The sequence below is a fragment of the Phalacrocorax carbo genome, chromosome 2 (assembly GCF_963921805.1).
Source record: "Phalacrocorax carbo chromosome 2, bPhaCar2.1, whole genome shotgun sequence".
NCBI classification, from domain to species: domain Eukaryota; kingdom Metazoa; phylum Chordata; class Aves; order Suliformes; family Phalacrocoracidae; genus Phalacrocorax; species Phalacrocorax carbo.
Window position 1 is genome coordinate 20,449,032 of NC_087514.1, and position 19,271 is coordinate 20,468,302.

The following is a 19,271-nucleotide window of genomic DNA, read 5'->3' on the forward strand; positions in this document are numbered from 1 at the left end:
GAAGAGGGAGAAATGAGCAGGACGAGATTCCCAAGGCTGTAAGCGGTGCAGCGGCAGCTCCCAGGACCATAAGCAGCACGACGAGGAGGCTTTGCGGGGGGAGGGAGCAGCCGGCCGAGGCAGAGCCGCAGGCAGCAGCCCCGGGGCGGGGGGCGCGGGCGGCCGGGCCGGGCGGGGCGGGGGCTGCGCGCGCGGGCGGCGGGCTCGGGGCGCGGCCCCGCCCGCCCCCGGCCCCGCACGGCCCCGCCGCCGCTGACCCCGGCCGGCGGCCCCCGCCCCGGCGCCCAGCGGAGCGGGCGGGGGCGGGCGGCCGGGGGAGCCGGCGGAGCGGAGGAGGAGGAGGAGGAGGAGGAAGAGGAGGAGGAAGGGGGGGGTGCCCGGCGCGGACACCGCCTGCATGTGGCCGGGAGCCCCCGCCGCCCGCCCCGCCGAGCCGGGCCCGGACCCGGCGGCGGGGCGGGCTGGCGGCGGGGCCGCGCCGCCGAAGGTAGGGGCGGGGGGGGGTGGTGGTGGTGGTGGTGGTGGCGGCGGGGGGCGGCTTCGCCCCGCCGTGCCCGCGACCTGAGCGGCTGTGGGCGGGGAGCGCCCCTGCGCCGCGATAAATAGCGCTTTCCCTCGCCTGACAGCCCGTCCCCGGGGCGCAGGGGGGTGCGAGCGGCAGCGCCCCTCCGCTGCCGGCGGGACGAAGTTGGGGCTCTCGGTGACTCTGCGCTGAGGCCCCGCTCCTGCCCTGACCTGCGGGTTTTGATTTTTCTCTTTTTGGTTCTCGGGGAGAGCCGGAGAAGGGGGAGGACCGGGAAAGCCGGGAGCCAAGCTTCCCCCCCCCTCTCCCTGAAGCGCGGGGGAGATGCTGGAAGCGGCTCTGAGTTCGCAGCGCCCGGGAACGGGAGCAGGAGGCGTGTGAGCTCCTGCCGGTCCCCGCGGTAGCCGCTACCCGCGGCGCCCCGCCGGCCCCTTCCCTCCGTCCGTCCGTCCGTCCCTCCTCACCCGGGGCCGCTCGCAGCCCCTCGCCGCCGCTGGAGGAGGCTGCCCACCCCCGCGGCCCAGGATGCAGTTTCGCCTCTTCTCCTTTGCCTTGATCATCCTGAACTGTATGGATTACGGCCACTGCCAAGCCGGCCGCTGGAGACGCAGCAAGAGAGGTGAGTAGCGCCGCCCGCTCGCCCGGGACACCCGCCCGGGGCTCCTTGCGGGGCAGGAGCGGGGCTGCCGGCGGGCTGCGGGCGCTTCCCCTCCCCGCCGGGGAAGGGCAGCTCTCCGGCAGGTGAGCGCCCCCCCGCCCGCGGGCTCCGGGCCGCCGTGGCGACCCCTCCGCGGGGCTGCCCGCCGCCCTCCTGCCGGGATGCCGGGCCGGCGGCGGCGGGAGCGGCAGGACCTGAGCTCCGGTGGGAAAGGATCGGCCGGAGCGGCGCGGCTCCTCCGCGCCACGCCTGGGGGCTGCCGCCCCGGCCCCACGCCGCGGCGGGGTCCTGCCCCGCGCCGGGCCGGCACGGCCGTGGGTCTCGCCGGGAGCCGCCCGCTGCCGGGGAGGTGGTCGATGTCGCCGCCGTAGCCCGCCTGGTAGCCCCGCAGCAGCCCGCGGTGCGCCCTTAGCCCCGGTGCTGTCGCGCCTCGCGTGTCCATGTGGCGGACTCGGAGGCTGCCTTCCGTGGGACCCTCCTTAGAGCGACCGAGTTTCCGAGGGGGAAAGGCAGCCTCTCCCGCCCCGCCCCGGGGCTCCGGGCACCCACGGACCCGCCGTGCCGCTCCCGCGGGGCTCGGGGGGCTCAGCCCAGCCCCACGGAGAGCCGGGGGCAAAGCCAGCCGCGCCTCTCCCAGCGCCCGGGGAGGGCGGGGGGGGGGACACTGTGCCGCCAGCTCTTGCTCAGCGCCTGCGGATCCCTTTGAGGAAAAAAGAAGAGAAACGGTGCGTTAGGGTTTAATCTATTTTCCTAGGATGCTGGTGTCGGGATTACGAGAGTTCAGGAGTCGGAGCGGTGAAATGTGCCAGTACAGCACCCATGTGGACGAAAAGGTTACTGCAGCTCTTCCCCAGCTGTCAGGGTTGTCTGTGGGGGGTTTGGTTTTCTTTTTATTTTTTTTCGGGTGTGGGGGGGCACACCTTCAGTATAAAATGTTTTTATTATCCACATATTCTGAATTATTTTGCTGTCCCTTTTGCTATTATTTTCTCGGCTGTGTCTCCCCTCCCCATTTCTAAAGTTAGCAGAAAATCAGGTGGCTCAGCCGCCGAGAAATATCTATTTCTGAAAGAATTGCACTTTTAGTGCAATTATTTGTAAGGGGAGGGAGCTAACATCTCCAGTGTTAAGCCACTACAAACAGTAATAAAACTGTGAAAGGAGAATCGTTTGCGCTTTCATGCACATGTCACCTTCAGAGTAGGCACAAATAAAATTGTAAAGCAATTTAGTTTTGGTGGTTTTTCAACAGATGGTTTCCAGAATTTAATTTTTGTGTGTGTGGCTAAAACGATAGCAGTCCTTTAAAGTGACCAGACTATCTGTGCTAACAAAGGGTATACTGTGTCTTTAATTAAATGTGGAACTACTTAGAGTGCTGGCTAGACAGTGGAGGGTGATAGTGGTATTTCTGCTTTACAACAGAGCTTAAGGATTGCATTGTGGGAGTACTGAAATGAATAGACATCTAACTCGAGTTGTGTGAATTGTCCTCCTACAAAAACTTAAGCTGGTTTTAATTGATCTCATGTTCGCTGATTGATCTTAGACCAATTGTTGTGCTTGTTGAACAGTTGGCTTTTCCAAAGGAGATTGATTTAAATTAGTTTTTAGTTTAGTTATTGGATAAATAACGCCAGTATTGACTATTGACTTACTGGCACGGTTTTGTGCTATCACCTAAGGGTTTTGTTCTGCGCTTCGAAGAATGCAGTCTTTTTCAGTTAATAAGTCTAAAGAAGTAAGCATAGCCAGTTCTAAGCACTGAAAGCAAAACCTAAGAATGTATTAAAATATAATAGATGTTTGCCATGACACATGCAGTCTGAAGTAATGCTTTCGTACAGGACCCAAAATTCCAATAATTTCACAATTTTTCCATATCCCATCTGCAAATAATCAGGCATTCACTGTGGGGTACTGGCAGTTAAAATTTCTCTGGCATTCTGTTTTGTCTGTTACATGATCTCAGATGCTCCATAATATCATTTTCTTAATGAAATAAAATTTTTGGCATAGATTAAGTCTCCTGTGCGGTAGAAATCAATTGCATTCAGTCTGGAATTATGGGCAAATATCGTGTGTAGATGATTTTTTTTTTTAAAGCAGCTAATTGTACAGTAAACGTAAGTATGTATGCCTGTATTGGAGTTTGCGGGGATTTGTAACTGATGTAGAATACTTTAGTAAATAAGAGTTTAGTAAATCTGGGGACATGTTCCCAGATTTCTTCATTCCCCTTCCACTTTCAAACCTTCCCCAAAACAAGACATGCGACACTGCAGTAGAAGCAGAATGAAAAGTTAAGGATTAGAATGTGGTTCTGACCTGGCACTGATTTTTGTTTTCATAGTCAATAACACTTAATTAAAAATTATTCAGTAAATGCATAATAATCAACAGATTCTGCTAACTCCACTGCTGCTCTTGGTTACTTTTGCAGCACATTAGAATATTGCTTTGCCCAGTTAGCTCAGAGCAGAACCTTGCTTCCCTTGAAACACCCCAGCAAATTCTCCCTTTGGAAGTCTCCATCCTGAGCAGGTAATTATCATTACTTGCCTTTTCTTCAGAAGCTATTCTCAAACATCTTTAAGGGTAATATAGCTTAAAAGTCAGTGGTATAATGTCACAGCTGGATTAGCATAATATCAAAGGACCTCCTTTCTCTTGCTTGTTTAATTGTATAACCTGGTTTTTCTTTTCTCTTGCATGCCTACTCACTTGTTCATTTCTGTCTGGGTTTTGGCTAGGGTAGAGTTAATTTTCCTCTTAGCAGCTGGTACAGTGCTGTGTTTTGGATTAAGGATGAGAATAAAGTTGATAACACACTGATGTTTTAGTTGCTGCTGAGCAGTGCTTCCACTAAGTGAAGGACTTTTCAGCTTCACATACTGCCCTGCCAGCGAGGAGGCTGGGGGTGCAGAAGAAGCTGGGAGGGGGCACAGCTGGGACAGCTGACCCAAACCCGCCAAAGGGATATTCCACACCATGTGATGGTGTGCTGAACAAAAAACTAGTGGGGTTGGCCGGGGAGGTGGGGCTGCTCCTCAGGAACTGGCTGGGCATTGGTCAGGGGTTCGTGAGCAATTGCATTGTGCATCATTTGTTTTATATATTCTTTTATCTTTATTTTTCCTTTCTTTTCTGTCCTATTAAATAGTCTTTATCTCAACCCACAAGTTTTACCTTTTTTTTCTGATTCTCTACCCCGTCCCACTGGGCAGGGGGAGCGAGCGAGCAGCTGGCTGGTGCTTTGTTGCCGGCTGGGACTAAACCACAACAGCCCTTTTTGGCACCCAACATGGGGCTCAATATGTTGAGATAACAACAGATGTGATGAGAGCGTGTTAAAGCAAATGTGCTATAAGCATTCATTATTAGTTTAATGGTCGCTGGGTGCAATGTTGATTTAGTTGCTCTCAGAGTTGTTGTCCTTGTTCTCAGAGTTGTATGTTACGTTATGTAATTATTATTATTATTATTATTATTATTATACAGTTATGTAACATCTTATTTGCTGTATATGTTCCCTGTTGTGCTGTTTATCACCTCTGGGGGCTGGGTCAAGGTTGTAATTTTGTTGTACTGTGTAACACTGGCTTATGATAAAATTACTGGTTGTGAGACTACTCTGGTATTTGTACTCAGTATTGCCATCATCTCTGTACTTTGGGAACAATCTCTCAGAAATTATCAATAATTACACTCTACCTTTTCCAATATATGGAGGAGACAGGGAGGGACACTTTCCCCCAGCTCCTTCACCTTCTTCTCCTCCAGGCTAGTTACAATAGCTCTTGAGAATTTTGAATATACTGGGGATGTTCAAACCAGCATGTTCCTATGTCTGCTGAATATGTTTCAGGTCTTGTTTAAGGTTAAACAACTATTTAAGAATAACACTCAGAGATCTGCCCTGAGGCTGGGTAGTTATTAGTGGCAGGGTGTGTGGAATAGGATGGGCAAGTACCTTGGAGAGTGGGTACCTCCAACCTTTTGGAACTTTATTCCTGAACAAGTGCAGAATCCTGAAAAACTAGTAAAATATTTGGAAAAAGTGTCCTGTCACCCTGGCAATTCCAGAGAGACAAAAATGACTGCAATGTGCTGGGGCCTGGCCCATGTTTACCAAGCCCTGTTTGACACTATTCAGCACCCTCAAGGGGAAGAGAAGATCTCTGGATCTGATGACAAAGTGACAGGAATTGGAAGGTAGGGAAGCCAAGCAGCTGGGATCCCTTTCTAGGGAAGGGGACATTGAGAAAGTGATTGGAAAAGGGGCACAAGCCCTCAGCCTCTGGAGGCGACTCAGGCATGAAGGAAAGGTATCCCTTTCAAGGAAGATGTGTCACCCAGGCAAGTGGACCACCATGGAGAGAGGTATCCAGTACCTGAGGGAATTAGCCATGCTGAAGGTGATTTATGGTGACCTGGACAATGAGCAGTTATCCAAAGATCCAGATGAAGTCAAGTGCACACAACTCATATGGTGGAATTTTGTACAGACCTCACCATTGTCATATGCAAACTCATTGACAGTAATGACCTGGAAAGACAGAGGGAGAAACGGTAGATAAATTGGATGGCCAACTCCAGCAATATGAAGAAAGTCTCTCTTCCTCCCTGTGGGCCTGCATCTTAGCTGAGGAAATGCTGTCCCAGGAGGTCCAGCAACTGAAAGAGTTCCCCACATGCATGGACCAGTATCTGAGCTATTAGAAGTAGGTGTTCTTCTGCTCAAGAGAGAATATAGAGGGTACACACCATGGGCCAACCTTTGGTTTTACCTGCATGACCATGGAGAGGACATGAGGAAGTGGGGTGGAAAACATACCTTGACCCCAGAGGCACAGGTACGTGAGTTGCAAAGATAAGCAATCACAAAAGAGGGTTCTTCCAGGAAAATTGCTTCTCCTGTTTCCAGTGTGCAATTTCCCAGACAGAGTAGAAGGGCTGGTCTTACTTCTGATCTTAATAAAGGGACTTCTAATTTGTATTAGGAAGAGTGAGTAACACAAATTATGACCATGACTGGAGGGACCCTACCTCCAGGCAGGTAGAGGAAAGGGACAACCAGGTTTACTGGACTGTATGGATTAGATGGCCTGGCACATCCCACCCACAGGAGTATAAAGCTTTAGTGGACACCAGTGTACCCTAATGCCATGAAGCTATATAGGGGCAGAACCTATCAGCATTGCTGGAGTGACAGGGGGATCCCAAGAGCTAACTGTATTGGAGGCCGAAGTGAGCCTCACCGGGAATGAGTGGCAAAAGCACCCCATTGTGACTGGCCCAGAGGCTCCGTGCATCCTTGGCATAGACTGCCTCAGGAGAGGGTATTTCAAGGACCCAAAAGGGTACAGGTGGGCTTTTGGTATAGCTGCCTTGGAGACAGAGGAAATTAAACAGCTGACTATCTTGCCCGGTCTCTCAGAGGACTCTTCTGTTGTGGGGTTGCTGAGGGTCAAAGAACAACAAGCACTAATCCCTACCGCAATAGTGTGCAGGCAGCAATACTGCACCAGCTGAGCCTCCCTGATTGCCATCCATGGGCTGATTCATTGACGGGAGATCCAAGGAATGATCACTGAGACCTGCTCACCCTTTAACTGTCCTATATGGCCAATGCGAAAGTCCAATGGAGAGTGCAGACTAACAGTAGACTACTGTGGCCTGAACAAAGTCATGCCACCACTGAGTGCTGCTGTGGTTCAATACGAACTGGAGTCCAAGGCAGCCAAGTGGTATGCCACAATTGATATCGCCAATGCATTCTTCTCAATCCCTCTGGCAGCAGAGTGCAGGCCACAGTTTGCTTTCACTTGGAGGGGCGTCCAGTACACCTGGAATCGACTGCCCCAGGGGTGGAAACACCAGTCCTACCATTTGCCATGGACTGATTCAGACTGTGCTGGAACAGGGAGAAGCTCCAGAACACCTTCAATACATTGATGACATCATCGTATGGGACAACACAGCAGAAGAATTTTTTGAAAGGGAAGAAGATAGTCCAAATCCTTCTGAAGGCTGGTTTTGCCGTAAAACAAAGTAAAAGTCAAGGGACCTGCACAGGAGATCCAACTTTTAGGAATAAAATGGCAAGATGGACATCGTCAGATCCTAATTGATGTGATGAACAAAATAGCAGCCATGTCTCCACCAACTAGCAAAAACGAAACACAAGCTTTTTTAGGTGTTGTGGGTTTTTGGAGAATGCATATTCCAAATTACAATTTGATCGTAAGCCCTCTCTATCAAGTGACCTGGAAGAAGAATGATTTCAAATGGTGCCCTGAGCAACGACAAGCCTTTGAACAGATTAAACAGGAGATAGTTCATGCAGTAGGCCTTGGGCCAGTCTGGGCAGGACAAGATGTGAAAGTGCTCTACACCACCGCTGGGGAGAATGGCCCTACCTGGAGCCTCTGGCAGAAAGCGCCAGGGGAGACCCGAGGTTGACCCCTAGGGTTTTGGAGTTGTGGGTACAGAGGGTCCGAAGCCCGCTATACTCCAGCTGAGAAAGAGATATTGGCAGCATATGAAGGGGTCCGAGCTGCTTCAGAAGTGGTTGGTACTGAGGCACAGTTGCTCCTGGCACCCCGACTGCCAGTGCTGGGCTGGATGTTCAAAGGAAATGTCCCCTCTACACACCATGCAACTGATGCTACGTGGAGTAAATGGGTTGCACTGATCACCCAGCGGGCTCGAGCAGGAAACCCCAGTCACCCGGGAATCTTGGAAGTGATTATGGACTGGCGAGAAGGCAAAGATTTTGGATTATCACCAGAGGAGGAGGTGACACGTGCTGAAGAAGCCCCACTGTATAACAAACTGCCAGAAAATGAGAAGCAGTATGCCCTGTTCACTGATGGGTCCTGTCACCTTGTGGGACAGCACCGGAGATGGAAGGCTGCTGTATGGAGTCCTACACGACAAGTAGCAGAAACTGCTGAAGGAGAAGGTGAATCGAGCCAGTTTGCAGAGGTGAAGGCCATCCAGCTGGCCTTAGACATTGCTGAATGGGAGAAGTGGCCAGTGCTCTATCTCTATACTGACTCCTGGATGGTGGCAAATGCCCTGTGGGGCTGGCTGCAGCAGTGGAAGCAGAGCAACTGGCAGCGTAGAGGTAAACCCGTCTGGGCCGTCACACTGTGGCAAGATACTGTTGCCCGGGTAGAGAAACTGGTTGTAAAGGTACGTCATGCGGATGCTCACGTCCCCAAGAATCGGGCCACTGAAGAACAACTAGCAGGTGGATCAGGCTGCTAGGATTGAAGTGGCTGATGTGGATCTGGACTGGCAACATAAGGGTGAATTATTTATAGTTCAGTGGGCCCATACACTACAAGCCATTACGGAAGAGATGCAACATACAGATGGGCTCATGATCAAGGGGTGGACTTGACCATGGGCTGTATTGCACAGGTTATCCATGAATGTGAAATGTGTGATATAATTAAGCAAGCCAAGCAGGTAAAGCCTCTGTGATATGGAGACTGATGGCTGAAATATAAACATGGGGAGGCCTGGCAAATTGACTATATCATACTCCCACAAACCTGCCAAGACAAGCACCATGTGCTTACAATGGTGGAAGCAATGACTGAATGGCTGGAAACATATGCTGTCCCCCACACCACTGCCTGGAACACTATGCTGGGCCTTGAAAAGCAAGTCTTATGGCGACATGGCACCCCGGAGAGAACTGAGTCAGACAACGGGACTCATTTCTGAAACAACCTCATAGACACTTGGGCCAAAGAGCATGGCATTGAGTAGGCATATCACATCCCCTGTGTGATATATATCAATCAGCCTCTTGGAAATGGGTGCTGGACCATTCAGACATTGGGATACACATTTAGCAAAAGCCACATGGTTAGTCAACATGAGGGGATCTGCCAATAGAGCTGGCCCTGCCCAGTCAGAAATCTTACGTACTGTGGAAGGGGATAGAGTCCCTGTAGTGCACACAAAAAATATGCTGTGCAAAACAGTCTGGGTTATTCCTGCCTTGGGCAAAGGCAAACCCACCCCGGGGATTGCTTTTGCTCAAGGACCTGGGTGCACTTGGTGGGTGATGCAGGAGGATGGAGGAGTCTGATGTGTACCTCAGGGGAATTTTATTTTGGGTGAAAACAGCCAATGAACTGAATGGTATGCTGTTAATTGCTATATAATGTTGTATGTCACCACTACCATGGTCGCTATATCAACGGTATCACAGTAGGTATCACCCAAATTAATGAGGAATGAATTTTGATAAAACTGAGCAAAGTGGTGCAATGATAGAACCAGACAAGCACAGTGGTGATGGAACCAGAACTGGCTTCAGCATGCAAGTCTAACACCACACACCATCTCTCCTTTCCTGAAGGACTGTTATTACAGAAGAGCCCAAAGTCATGGACTAAATGATCTCAAGGGACTTTTTAGAGTGATGGCCCATAGACCAAGAGAATGATACCTGTGTCTATATACCAAAAGACAGGAAAGGTGGTAGTAATTAACTGGGATGTATTGGAAAGTGTGGGATTTGGGCATGACATAGATAGTATAGAATAAGGGGCAGATACTGTCTGGGTTTTGGCTAGGGTAGAGTTAATTTTCCTCTTAGCAGCTGGTACAGTGCTGTGTTTTGGATTAAGGATGAGAATAAAGTTGATAACACACTGATGTTTTAGTTGCTGCTGAGCAGTGCTTCCACTAAGTGAAGGACTTTTCAGCTTCACATACTGCCCTGCCAGCGAGGAGGCTGGGGGTGCAGAAGAAGCTGGGAGGGGGCACAGCTGGGACAGCTGACCCAAACCCGCCAAAGGGATATTCCACACCATGTGATGGTGTGCTGAACAAAAAACTAGTGGGGTTGGCCGGGGAGGTGGGGCTGCTCCTCAGGAACTGGCTGGGCATTGGTCAGGGGTTCGTGAGCAATTGCATTGTGCATCATTTGTTTTATATATTCTTTTATCTTTATTTTTCCTTTCTTTTCTGTCCTATTAAATAGTCTTTATCTCAACCCACAAGTTTTACCTTTTTTCTGATTCTCTACCCCGTCCCACTGGGCAGGCTGTGTGGTGTTTAGCTGCCTGCTGGGTTAAACCATTACAGTTTCAATGAAAATGTTTATGTTTGCTTTAGATTTCTTATTATCAGTCAGTATAAGATGAGCAACTTCTTGTCTTAGCATTTCATTGAATATCACAGGGTGCATGAAAAGCTAGTGGTTTTTCCCTTGTCTTTGAGACATGATAAAAACAACTTTCCCAAAGAGTACCACAAAACAAAATGGGAGTATATAGAAATGAAGACTGTCAGGCTGGCTTGCTGGGGAGAGTGATGGTATTCTGCAAAAGCATTGACAGAAAAGAGTGTAGAGTTCATTGTAAAGAGTCATCAAAAATTAGATGCTAACAAAATTCCCTGAGGAAGAAAAAGTAAATGTGGCAGCACTACCTGCACTGATGGCAGACTTAACAGAGAGGGTCTCTGGAGTTTGAGGCCAGTGTTATACATCTGGAGGACACTTAACTTTTTGTCTGTAGGTTAGGTCTTAAAAATTTATGAGAAACTGTACTTTGAAATACTTATTTTCCTCAGGTGTTATATTAAATGCTTGTAACAGAATTTGTAGAAGAACCAAGACACGTTAGCACTTTCTGGAGTAATATCCCAGGTACTTGCCATCAGTGGTAAAGCTCTGGAGGACGGCTTCTGTTCCTCAGCCCCTTACTACTTAGCATAGTTATTAAACATTCTTATATGAACACCATTACTACAGCAGTAAGGATATTGTAACACTGTAACAACTGAAAAGTCAAAACTTTTATACTTTTGGCTACTTATGGTCTTTTCTCTTTTAAGTCTGAGGAAGTTTCTTGAAATAAAATGTCAGCACAAGTCAGAACTTCTATGTGAGTAAATGACCAAATACCAAACTAGCTGATGATGCAGTGTTACTGAGGATAATCGATGCTCAAGTGGAGCATGAAGATTTGCAGAAGAGATGCTAAAAATGCCAAGAGCAGGATTCAGTATGAAAAGGGACACCTGAGTTTAGTTGCTTGATTCTGTTGCCCGAAGTATGTTTCTAGTGCTGCTTCTGCTATTTAAAACATATCCTTTTGGGCCTGGCATATACATGACCTTCTTGAGTAACTGGAGGCCAAGCAGGGTACCCTGCAGCAAGTCATACTCACCCATAGGTGTCTCACGGCCCATTATGGACTGAAAATGAGGTGCCTGTGCTAGCACAACGTTGCTGTATGCATGCTTTTCCTTTCCTGTATCCATCCCTTCGCTTCCATTACAGGTCACTTGGGATTAGCATACTGGGCTAGATGGGTGTGTCTGGTCAGACCTTGAAGTCTATGCTTATATGCTTTTGTTTTAAAACCTGCAAGAAGATTTACACTGTGATGAAGAGCTTGTATTTGCGTGCTTGATAAACTTGACTTAATTTTATGTTTTCACTTTTTTGGGGAGGGTGGGGGATGTATGTCCTTCAGAGTTTGGTTGAAATCTGTTACTAGAGCAGTTCAAAATGCATGACAAATACCAAACATGAGCTTGTACGCTAATATAGGGAAGCTATGATGACAGCAATAATGCAGTTTTTCACTTCAGTATATCATTTACAGTATACAGGCCAGCATAATTACTATGATAAAGTATGTTAGCATGGTGTTGTTTACTTAAGCTGCTTGTAATAAAAAATAGGATATTATTTAAAAGCTAGAAGATGGAATAGTGGTTCACTATCAAAATTCAAGGCATAAAGAAATAAACAATGGCCTTTCTGTAAGCTGTTTTTCAATTTTCTTTCTCTCTTGCTACTTCTGCCAAGGCTCTGACTATCCCACGGAGGTCTGCATTTAATTTCTGGTCATCTAGCTATTTTTTTAATGCCAAAAAATCTTAGCTAGCCATGGATTAGAAGGGAATGTCTAGTCAAACCTGCAGATCGTAACAGGTTGCACTTTTCCCAGTGCACTGTACATCAGACTCAGATGCTTATAGCTGACCATAACATCCCTTTCCAAAAATGCATCCTTGATTATAAACTCCAGGGGTGGGATTCATGTGACTACATGTAATTATCTGCAACACGAATGTCTGCATTTTCTTTTATAGTTGACGTAGTGCTAGTTGGTACAGTCCATGGAGCTGTTGGTACAACTAACTCCATCCTACAGTAGACGTCTGCCTTCGATCAGATAAAGCATACCAAACTCAATCAAGTCATCTTATTTAATATTTATTGACTCTATCTATAACTGAAGTGTAGTTCAGATGTACACATCTTCATTGTTGGCCCCTGAAGTAAGCTGAAATCAACCCCAAAAGGGAAACACCACATCTAATATTCTGACCTTTTATTAAAATTATGTGTTAGTGTAGCTCTGTTAACTTTAACAGATACAGTCCCTGAAATTTATACTTTCTCTTGTATTAGAGGTTTATTTAGCTTCAAGTATATTTTTAATACTAAATTAAATTCCTCAGGCATGCCTGCTCTTCACCTCAAAGTTATTTTTGGGCACCGTTGGAGAACCTTTTGTATTTGTGTAGGCTCAAAGTATTTGCTAATCCTTTTCTTAGCGAAAGCATGACTTTATACATGTTGGCTGTTGATAATATACAAATATAACAGCTTGATTCTTTCCTTATAGGCTGCTTTAGACACCAAAATTAGGTGCTGCCATGTTTTGCATACTCACTGTCTTTGTCGTACTTGTTTAGCAGATGCAGTGCTTTGGAAAGCATCACTTGGGTGCTGCAAAGTCACTTAGTACAAGCAGAGTAAATCTATCACTTTTTGGAACATTAGTGCTGGTTTTAAAACCTGTTAAATGTCTTACCAAGTAGTTTTTGGTGTAGCATGTGGAATAGGCTTGTGGTATGACTTTTTGATACTTGGATTCTCACTAATACATCTTAGGAAGGGAAGTGTCAAGTGCATCTTGCTTCTGAGAACCATCAGGCAGACAGAGTTTGGGTTGCACAGCTGTTTCTCCTATCTACACGACGGCTTTGTCCAGCCAGATCCATATATGAATGCCACTTATTGACCAGTGTTTACTGGTGTACTTGTTGAACTTCGAATGTCTGTGGGCAGTAAGATAACTTGTGAGACTGACTTGAAACCTGCATCGCTTTATTCTCTCTACATCTGACCATTCCAGCTCTCACAGGGTTTACGATGAGGTACCGTCCAGTTCATTTTCACTAACACTTTTTCAAAATTCTGAGGAGAAATGAAGTCAAATGGGATCAGGGTGGTGGTCTCTCCAGTGTATGCCCTAAAAAGGCAGACGAAGATGCAACACAGTGTCAAACACCAGAGAGGCAAGAGTGAAAGAATGAGTCTGACAGACGCTCTAATTAATGTCACCTTTCCAGTACAGTTTCTGCAGCAGAGATGGGGGGCAGGAAGGAAGAGTTACAAGAAATTAATGTTTGTACATAATCCTATTTCAATACACTTAATTGATGTGAAAGTTAGTGTTCTGAGCATGGAATGGAGATGATGACTGTAACTCATCTAAAATGGTGCAGTGTCACGATACTTTCCTCTGTAGATCTTCCTCTGAGACTACAAGGGTTTGAGACCTTAATTGTATGTCTTTGGGACTGCTCCATCTTAGCATCTTGAATTTGAAGCAATGCACATCTCTGACCATTATCTACCAAACTGTAGTCCATGGAGCAGGTGTTAGCATTTTCTGGATGTGTACAGGTCACACTGCCTCATCCCTGTGTTTGTACTTAAATACTCTTGAATGCAACACTTCAAAGAATATAGGTTCTGTGCTTTAATCTTACTTTATTTTGATGTAATTACTTGTTGCTTAAATGTGAAGTTATTGCTTCAAATGTCCTTTCAGGTCGTAGCATGGGAAAGATTGGTGAATAAATTTCCTGGCCTTTGCTCTTGTTTGTGGACTTGAATGCCCTTAACAAGACTAAGTGCTGCGTCATGCACTTGGGTCACAACAACCCCATGCAATGCTACAGGCTTGGGGAGGAGTGGCTGGAGAGCTGCCTGGAGGAAAAGGACCTGGGGGTGTTGGTGACAGCCAGCTGAACATGATCCAGCAGTGTGCCCAGGTGGCCAAGAAGGCCAATGGCATCCTGGCTTGTATCAGGAATAGTGTGGCCAGTAGGAGCAGGGAGGTGATCGTGCCACTGTACTCGGCACTGGTGAGGCCGCACCTCGAGTACTGTGTTCAGTTTTGGGCCCCTCAGTACAAGAAGAACATTGAGTTTCTGGAGTGTGTACAGAGAAGGGCAACGAAGCTGGTGAAGGGTCAGGAGAGCACAAATCTTATGAGCAGTGGCTGAAGGAACTGAGGTTGTTTAATCTGGAGAAAAGGAGGCTGAGGTGAGACCTTGTTGTCCTCTCCAACTACCTGAAAGGAGGTCGTAGTGAGGTGGGTGTTGGTCTTTTCTCCCAAGTAACAAGCGATAGGACAAGAGGAAATTGCCTCAAATTGCACCAGGGGAGGTTTAGATTGGATATTAGCAAAAACTTCTTCACCAAAAGGGTTGTCAGACATTGGAACAGGCTGCCCAGGGAAGTGGTTGAGTCACCATCGCTGGAGGTATTTAAAAAACATGTAGGCGCGGCACTTAGGGACATAGTTTAGTGGTGGACTTGGCAGTGCTAGGTTTGCAGTTGGACTCAATGATCTTAAGGTTCTTTTCCAACCTAAATGATTTTATTATTCTATGTACAAAGTGTGAACAGCAAAAGATCATAAATAAAGGAATAAAATAGTAGCATGGGGCAGAAAAAATTTTTTTTTAAGGGAAAGCAGAGAAGCAAGTGGTAATCTAGGTACCTTCATTATGTGATTGCAAAGCAAGGAGAGGTTTTTAAGATGCCATCTGCCAAGATGTGGTGAGCAGTGAAAAAAATGTTCAGGCTCTGTTTCACAGTACTAGGAGAAACATCTTTTGACAGCAGGCAGTTTGCAGATCTTGGCATCCAGTAAATAATTAGTTATGTATTTCTTTTTGAAATACTAATTCTAGTAGAGCCAAGTACTTGATTTATCTGTAAGGCTTTGTCCTTTTATAAAGGAATGGAATTTATGCTATCCACTCTCATTCCTTTTTTTGGTTATTTTTATGGGATGTTTTTATGACTGTAACAAGGGAAGTGTAAATAATTAGAAGTAATATTTAGCAAAGGCATGCAGTTTTGTAAATATGTTTCAAAATAAACACTTTTAATTGAATTATGAATGTTATTTGAAAAGGGTAAGCACAAATCTCCTGTATGGTTAACACAGATGCAAAATACTATGAAGATCATCTTCTAGTATGATCTTCTGTTTTTAAAAAGATAATTTTTGCTCCATCAGATTCTAAAAATGTAAATCTAAAAATAATCCAGAGCATATGGTTTAGGGATTATGAGTCTCAAATTTACCTTGCAGAAATTTTTGTCTTTTTTTGAGAATTGTCAAGATTTTCTCCATCTTGATGAAACAGACCCAAACATAGATGTAGTGAGACGGAGGAAGCAATCTAAAAGATGAATAGTGTTTGATGTTTGCTTATAGGTACTGCCTAAATTGGTGCTTTTTTTTTTAATCACTGGGCAGTTGCATGGACACGAACTCCCAAGTAGATCACGTGCAGCAATGAAGACAATGTCTGTGCCTTTTTATATATTAGGAGAAACTTGCACTGATTTACACTGCAAAGGGACAACAGTATTTGTGTCAGAGAATTGCAGTGATGTAACAAAATATAAACTTTCTGATCTAGACATGTTATTTTCTTTTTTGAGTTGAAATGCTGGCTGAAATATGTTACACACAAATATATGCTCTGCACTAATATATGGTCTTTTCAGCCGTATGGTTGCCACCTTTGAAATACCAAAAAAACCCCAAACTAGCCACATCAGACAAATGGCTGTTGTGCATGCACAGATTAATCTGCACATGTATAGCAGTGCTGACAACACCCAGCGTGTCCATACTAAAACTTGTTGGGCAAGCTAGAAACCACTGAAACAGCAACTATGCTTAGCAAAGATAGGAGTTACTGAGTTGCTCTCGCTTCTTTCTTGAATTACTACAAAAAATGTTGGTCAATATGATATGTTTTCATTACAAACCTACCGACTTACCTAGTGATTCCACTGACAAACATGTAGCTAAGATTTTTAAAAATGAAAGTTTCATCATCTTTCACTTTATCTGTATTAAAATATTCCAACTGAGGCAAGGTCCTGTAGCGCTGGCCCTGCTTAGGCAATAACCTCTGAATTAAGTTCGCCAGAGCATCATCTGTCCTGGATTTCCCTCCACTAGCAGAAATGTTCTTTAGCCTTTCATTATATCTAGTTCAGTCCTGTTTTAGGTCTCATTTTATGCAGTGCATTGTAATAACATGATGCACATGGATTCAGTTTTGACTCAGCAAGAGTAACTGCAACTCAGCATGATCACTGCAATGCACCCAAGGTACGTTAGGTTGTGTTCACAGCACAACACCACAGCAGCTACTTGCTTTTAGTTTGTTTAAAGCTATTTCTAATTATTGTAAAATCCTTACAAATGGCCTCTTGTCTAAGATATTTCACTCTTGCAAGGGACCTGAAACAAAAAGAAACATTTTATAGAGGGTTTGCTTATTTGTCTGTCCTCATGAAATTACATGATTTAATACTTTCATCAGGAGCATTCTCAGGAGGTGGTTTTACCTCTAAATTTGGTCTTTGGCCTCTCCAAAATGGTCAGTCTTCTCTTCCCTACTTTGTTGAATGGTCCTTTTGAGGAAAGTTGACCTTCTGAGGGATACCTGAAGGACAGCACCCTTTGGAGTAGGACAGTTGTATGCCTTTGCTGCTGAGATCTACTCCTATGGCAATAGCTGATGACAAGAGCTGGGCCATCGGAAATATACCTGGCCTGCACGTGTCTCTTTTGGTGTTCAGAAAATATTGATTGCACATGGGCAGATCACCTATTTTGTGTCTGTGTTGTCCACCTGTCATGGCTTGGTGCTGAGAAGTCTGTCTTGCTGGTAAGAGGGTATGTTCAGGAAGTCAGAGGGATTGCTTTCATAGTTACTCTCTCCACATATAAAACTTTTGGTTAATGTATGTATGCATCAATGGCAATAGTAAGAGAAAATAAATGCCTGTTTTATGTAAATGTTAAGCAGTGTTCCAGTGTGAAATGTTAATATTGTGGCAGTATGGGAGTTAATAATGGAAGCATCTAATTGAAATGGTGCTTCTCGACAGGTGCTTTGGCTTCCAGCTGTATCTCTCACAGCACTACTTCAGTATGCTGGAGTGCAGCAGCTTTGCTGATGCTGAGATGACAGTGGGTCATGGTTTCTCTTTTTAGCAACTGACATTACAGAATTACACATGCTTATCGTAACTCTTAGAGTCAGTTTCAGATTTTGCTGAAATTCACCTGTTGCATTTGGCCTTCAAAGGGTTTTTTCGGGAATTGAGTTTCAGGAAACATTTGTAGCTGTAGTTAGAAAGTAAAATGAGAAAAATCCCCAATGTTTTTGTAGTGTTTAAAGTAACTAATTTTTTCTATAAAGCTTACTTTGATTCAAATTTACTGTGTTTTGTTTGTGTTTTTGTAACACAAATTGTTGTAGAAGCAGAAAACTATTAACTGCTTCAGTGCAATTTGTGTGCTGGGAAATTGAGAAGCAAATCTTCTGTAAAATCTTATATTTAGGTTAACAGAACCTACAGGCCACCTAGTGCTACAGAGTGTGTTTCTCTACTGCTGTACACACGTGTAGTAGTAAAAATACGTACTTCTTTTGAAGGGTTTAAACAAGGACAGGGCAGGAGAGGGCTAGGAGGTACAGAATAATGTAATTAGTAGTTTGGGACAAAGTTTGGCATCTGATCTCCAGTTTTGATTCTCAGACCTGTCCATGTTCACTGGATTATGCTGCTTCTCTGCTTTAAGGGCATGTACTAGCACAAAAAAGAAGTATATTTCCTCCATTGCAGGTAGCAAAGTTCAGCCTCATCTGTATCTCCCTCAGCAAGAACAGTTGAGGGAAACTCAACAGTTTTCCTGTTATCTTCCTGTATTCATGCTGCATATGCTTTATCTAACTCTTTTGCATAATCTCTGCAACCCAACATAGAGACTTCTATATTGTGTTGAAGGGATCCTAGTTTTGCTCAACTTTGGGTACAAGAAGAGGATATTATCTGTTCTTCTGCTAAAAATGTCTTGTTATTTGCATCTTGTGCCAGCGGTATTCTGGAAATTACCCCCATCCAGGGGGACCTCAACAGGATAGAGAGATCAACAGAAGCCTATGAAGTTCAACAAGAAGTGCAAAGTCCTGCACCTGGGAAAGAATAACCCCATGCATCAATATATGTTAGGGGCCACCCAGCTGGCAAGCAGCTTGGCAGAAAAGGTCCTGGGGGTCTTGGTGGATGTTATGTTGAACATAAGCCAGCAATGTGCTCTTCCTCTGCAAGGAAGGCTAATGGTGTTCTGGGCTGCATTAGGAGGAGCGTTGCCAGCAGGTGATCCTTCCCCTCTAGTCAGCAGTGGTGAAGCTGCCCTCGTACTGTGTCCATCTCTGGGTTCCTCAGTACAAGAGACACATGGACATACTGGAAAGAGTTCAATGAAGGACCACAAAGATGATTAAGGGACTGGAGCGTGTCTCCTGTGAGGAAAGGCTGAGAGAACTGGGACTGCTAAACCTGGAGAAGGCTCAGGGAGGATCTCATCAATGTAGCTGAAGGGAGGGTGCAAAGAGGCCAGGGCCAGGCTCTCTTCAGTGGTGTCTAGTGATAGGACAAGAGGCAATGGGCACGAACTGAAACACAGGAGGTTCCTTCTGAACATCAGGAAACACTTTTTTACTGTGAGGTTGACTGAGCACTGGCACAGGTTATCCAGGGAGGTTGTGGAGTCTCCATCTTTGGAGATACTCAAAAGCTGTCCATATACGGTCCTGGGCAACTGCATCTAGGTGGCCCTGTTTGAACAGGGTGATTGGACCAGATGACCTCCAGAGGACCCTTCCAACCTCAGCCATTCTGTGAAAGGTGGTTTTGAAATA

At 45.9% G+C, this 19,271-nt stretch overlaps 1 protein-coding gene across 2 annotated transcripts in view; it reads left to right on the plus strand.

Moving 5' to 3' along the window:
* Positions 1-243: 243 nt before the first annotated feature.
* The window catches only part of RSPO2 (R-spondin 2), a 121,277-nt gene continuing 102,249 nt past the window's right edge, over positions 244-19,271 (plus strand). The window contains exon 1 of one of the 2 annotated variants that reach the window (XM_064442235.1): positions 244-1,142. In XM_064442235.1, coding sequence (XP_064298305.1) covers positions 1,049-1,142 — 94 coding nt within the window. In that variant the 5' untranslated portion in view covers positions 244-1,048. The remainder of the gene's footprint in view (positions 1,143-19,271) is intronic. The other variant, XM_064442233.1, reaches the window with a different exon arrangement.